The 5,170-nt window shown below is 36.8% G+C and overlaps 1 protein-coding gene across 1 annotated transcript; it reads right to left on the reverse strand.

Annotated features, from left to right (window-relative positions):
- Positions 1 to 4,200, reverse strand: LOC113581524 (putative monooxygenase p33MONOX). Its single transcript, XM_027016726.2, has 5 exons — positions 4,171 to 4,200; positions 3,857 to 3,875; positions 3,065 to 3,128; positions 2,566 to 2,750; positions 1 to 1,704 (listed from the first exon to the last, which is right to left on the reverse strand). Exons 1-5 carry the CDS (start codon positions 4,198 to 4,200, stop codon positions 1,502 to 1,504), a joined length of 501 nt encoding a protein of 166 aa, XP_026872527.2. The 3' UTR covers positions 1 to 1,501.
- Positions 4,201 to 5,170: the final 970 nt, after the last annotated feature.

Raw genomic sequence — 5,170 nt, forward strand, 5'->3', positions numbered from 1 at the left:
TATTGTCATTTTGTCTGCAAATTTTATTTTAAGCATCAAACTCGAACAGCTGCACAGCAGACAAATTACTTTTATACAGAATGACAATGTATGAACTAGAATGCAAGAGCTACTTTGTTTAAGTTATGGACAATGAAAAATAATTAAAATTAGTGTAAAAAATTAATAAATAAAAATAAATCACTACAAAAATGTGTACTGGAGAAACTGGCAGAATTTATACAGGGATTATAAAAGATTTGCAACCAATTTGTAAAACCAATTTAATCAACAGTTTAATCAATTAATATTTTATAAAATTGTGTATGGAACATGAAAAATACAAATGGTTATAAAAGGGGTTTGGCGTAAAAAAATATTGGAAAAAATATATAGTGACAGCAATGTTGTGCTTTATGCATGTAAATACATACTGGACATCGTTATTGCTTATTGACAGGGGAACTGTGTGACAAATGTCTCAATTTCATTCTTGAAAATATCCTGGTCAAATATTAAGGTAATAAATTAATTTAGCTTTACTGTAATTTAGAGTTCTCAAGTACTTGAATTGCATAAACCTGTTCCAGCAGTATGTCCACACAAAACAGTTTAAGGGAGGCCTGGCCTAGTTATAAGGCATAAGTGTCTTGAGTAATTCAGTGGGGCCCTCACAGATACACACAGACAGATGTGCATGCAAGAACAGTATTAAACGATTCAGCTGGTAAATTGCTTTGAATGGCAAGTCATTTTTTATGAAAATGAAAAAGAACAAAAGTTAAAAATAATATATCCAGATCTCCTTGTAATCTTCATTTGAATACCTCCATACAGGTAGTACATACAGTGAAATAGTTAACTATGCCTCATTATTGAAAGATTCTTGTTGAAGCATGTTTATTGAGCAACATACCCTAAAATACCCTGTGCAAAGTTGTGCATCTTTAGGGGGCCAACAAAGTTTTGATCACATTGGGAATTTGCAAATGTTTAATGCATTTCAAATTAATATGGGTCATAAGAAGCTTGAGAATTAGATCAATCTGTCAGTCTTATTTTATAATCTTTAGTCGTTACATAACAAATGTCACTTTTTCCACTTTATTTAAAACCACAACAGTAAACAAAGTTCACTTCAAAAACGAAGCACTGAGAAAAAAGTCTAACTTTAAGCTTGAATCTTGTGTAACAACAAAAAACAAACAAAAAATCAAATTGTTACAAGTCTGGTATCAATTTCTTAAACCTACACAAAAAAGTCTGGAAACCAACACAGTCTACTCAAATGCATCACAGGAGCATGGTTCACCATGCTGAGAATATGCCTGCGAGTGTGTATGTGCACATGTGCAAAGACGATTATGTACTTGGAAATAAAGTATATTTAAATGTAGGTTTCCGTTATATGCGTTTACTAAAACCCTACGTATTCCTTATGAAGAGCTGAATTAGTAGACATTCCAGTGAGAGTGTGTGGAGCAGGTGACCTGAGGAGAGGGGGAGAGCAGGACCGTAGATGTCAGAAGCCAGAAGGGGTGAGAATGTTCATGTCTCGATGTTTCAGTCTCTGGGGAGCTGATTTTTTGCCCTCCACACTTGTTACCTCCCCTTCAGAAGACTTGAAGTTGGCTGGATCTTCAACCACAAGGTTTATTTGTGTCTTGATGCCATCCAGGGTAGTTGACTTTTGAACCCCTAAATAAGAATGCAGACTGAACCCCCCTGAGATCAAAAATATGAATATAAATTAATAATGCTGTGCTGTACCCAATCAGAAAGTCTAGTAAAACTGTTTGAGGGTATTTGAAGAGTATGAGAGCAGTGTGGAGGGAGTACGGAACAAAACTATTTTGCCTGGCATGAAGAGTGGGATTTTAATAAATGGGAGCACTGACACTTTCTCTTGCTCCAAGTTCGTTCCAGTACTCCCCAAGTGCAACATGAGTATGGACCAAATAAAACCGCACCATACAGTTTTACAAGTTTGGAATTTTCAGAAAGATCATGAAAATGATCAAAAATGTCCCTAATCAAAACTCATAATGGTGAACATTAGTACCGTCAGGTTATCACCTGGGGTGGAGCCAAATGTAAACATTCAGGGCTCAGCCCAAATCTAGAGAGTTAATGTTCTTGTTTTTTCACCTGAGATAATCCAAGTTCTCTTAAAAGTTAGATTTAAAAAAAGGTTTTGCAGCTTTCTGCTAGTTTTCATTTTTGAATACATAACAAGCATTTTTTTTCTGGCTTGAGCCGGAGTGAGAAGTAGGGAAACACAGACAGTGGACCAGTGGGAAGAAATGAGTGAGGAGCAGGAATTTTAAAAGAAGATGGAGCGGTGCGATTCCAAAAGGACTGCAGCAAGGAGCGCAATCCCCCGACACTCACATAGTCTGCTGGGCAAACTAGAATGTGTTCATTCCAGTGAACATTATGTAGCATTATAAAGAACCAACTGCAGGAATATGGATAAACAGGCAAGAAGCACGACCACATCCAAGTTGCACCGTATAACATACAACCATAAGCTTTTTAAAATTTTAATAGTTGGGAAGAAAAAAAGACTCATGTGACTCTTCTCACCAGATGTGCTGGGGTCAGACCCGGGGTCTGTGGGGGACTTCTGCACGCCGGATCGCATACCAAAGAGGCTCCATCGGTCCAGCCCACGTGCTCCTCCTTCATTACCACCCATGTGGATGCTTGCGTCAACACTGTTGGAGCCAGATACTGTGGCAAAGAGGCCCGGACTCTGGCTAGCACAAATCCTGGTAAGGACATGAATGCAGATATAACAGTTACCTAAAACAATGACATCTTTAAAGAAGTGAAGCTTTGTGAAATACATTCATACAGTTCTTTAAGCAAAGCAACCCAGTATATCTTGATTGGCACTGTTAATAACTTTTCTATACAAAATAGGTAAGAAATTGAAAGGCCCTTTAAGGTACAATTCTAACAAATCGAATTAAATTTGTCATATGGTTTTAATTAGTGGAAAAAGACATTTTAATGAATTTAAGACCTATAAATACATGAAACCTTAGTTAATATCAAAACAAACATGACATGAAAGTCTCACCTGAGATTGACTTTTCTGGAATGTGGGGGATGAGACAGCCGTGAAAGGTGCTGATGTTGAAAGCCTGTCATCAAAGTCCCCAAAAAACATCTTCAACTTCTGGTACAAAAAATAAAAATAAAATAAACCAATACAAAAGTAATGGGGAAACTTCTTTCACTACACGGGTTGATTCTGGGAATCCTAAACACAGTTTACAGATTACTGCGGAGTAAGCAGGTTATGTGCTCTAATGTGGATTATAAACGCTGCTCTATACTGACATGGGCCATATTTCCCAAACGCTTCATATTCGCTCTACCATTTTGGAAAGCCCAGCCCTGATCTTTATCTTGATAGACAGATTCTTTTATCTTTACTTAAAATGTTGCACGGTACAACCCAATAGGACAACTATGAGAACACAAAAATAATAGCAATAATTTGAGCTAGGCTACATAATTGTATTCTTTTGGACATTTTCTGTCTAAATTTAACTATTTTGCAGATTCTGAACAAGATTCCTACTCTATTTAGCCAACCTTGGTAGCTCCGTTTTACAATATCAAAATTCGCACTAGGATCAAGGATTATAACCATGTTCGCTAACGTTATCTACTAAATATTGATAAGAAATGGTAATCCTGATATAGCTAGCTACCAAGATATGGGGTAATCTTATATTTTAGTCAAGAAAGCATAGCTACCCATAAAAGAATAACGCCAAAACAACATTGGATGTCTTGCATAACGATAGATAGCTAGCTAACGTTAGTTAGTCAGCTATCGCTAGGTAAGAAATATTTAACTTACCCACCACCTGGATGGATAACTAGCTCCCTTCTTTAGGTCTGCAAAGATAACTGACTGGGTAGTTAACTAGTTAACCCGCTGGTTTGCAAACTAGACAACTAGGGTTATCTTGGTTAGCCATAGAAGGAAATCGTAGCTAAAGTTGCTAACCATAGCCAGCTATGAGCCTTTGAGGAATCTGGGACCAACAGCACGCTATATTTAATCAACACTAAAACATGTCATGAATATATACAGTACCTTTAGCTAACTAAAAAGACTAAACAAAGCTCGACATGGCCTGCTGTTGGTCCCTGACTTTGATGGAAAAAGACGCTGTGGAGACCAGACATCTCCCCAACCATCCGGAAGTGTAAGCGAGGCCTTGTTTGAAAACCTGACTAATATAGTTATTTAGATAAGACAGCGTCCATTATGAAGGCAGATAAGCTAATACAAGATTCAAGAACCATGATTACCTTTTAAATTTTTGATTAGTGTTATTATCCATCCAAAATGGATCTTTCATCTTGTCCATATTTCGAATATAGCTACCCCTGTTAGTGATCAAGCAAAGCCACTTGATATGTTGCCAAATTATTTGACGCAATAACCACGGGCCTTTGTTAGCTTCCCAAATAAAAAAAACTGGATGAAACTGGCTGACTTCTTTCTGTTCAAGTTTGACCAGGTTTCAAAGTAAAAGTCTGAATGCGCTCTAAGGCTACTCGCTCGCAATGCGATGAGTACTGTTAACTGCATGCATGTATGCATGTATGTATTTTATATCATCTGTGTACACTCCAAAAGTGGCTGATCTTCTGGATGATCCACTGATCCAACTGATCATGTGAATATGAAAACCCTATAGCAGTTCAGAGAATCAGCCTCAATTCAATCCAATTCAATTCAGCTTTATTATCATCATGCCAATACAGGGTTGTACAGTATAATGAAACACTGTGGGGCTGTTCTCCAGTGCAGTTATAAGAGCAGATAATAAGACAGTAAGACAAGACAATAGACCAGAGCGAAGGCTATAGGTGCATAACTAATAAATACAGAATATGTGCAGAGGTACAAGACTATGGTACCAATAAATATGTAGACCTTGCGTGATTGAAGCTTAATGTAAAAAATTGGAGTGTACAGTACACTAAGGTAACCAGGTCAGGTGCACAATTGTAGCAGCAATGCAAGATGCAATATTAAAGTGCAAAGTTATATAATTATTATATAATTATAATAATTCATAATTATGTTCTTTTAATTGTGCATATACATGCAAACACTACTTCACTACCTCAGCAAGCAAACCAAAATAAATAAATAAAT

This window comes from Electrophorus electricus, chromosome 12 (genome assembly GCF_013358815.1).
Source record: "Electrophorus electricus isolate fEleEle1 chromosome 12, fEleEle1.pri, whole genome shotgun sequence".
NCBI classification, from domain to species: Eukaryota; Metazoa; Chordata; class Actinopteri; order Gymnotiformes; family Gymnotidae; genus Electrophorus; species Electrophorus electricus.

Excerpts from the sequence above, each read along its gene's own strand:
- LOC113581524 (XM_027016726.2), bottom strand. The coding sequence starts at position 4,200 with ATGGTTGGGGAGATGTCTGGTCTCCACAGC. Across the intron at positions 2,751-3,064 it reads TCCAGAAAAGTCAATCTCAG|GATTTGTGCTAGCCAGAGTC; the intron begins GTGAGACTTTCA and ends TGTCCTTACCAG. Across the intron at positions 1,705-2,565 it reads GTCTGACCCCAGCACATCTG|GGGGGTTCAGTCTGCATTCT; the intron begins GTGAGAAGAGTC and ends TTTTGATCTCAG.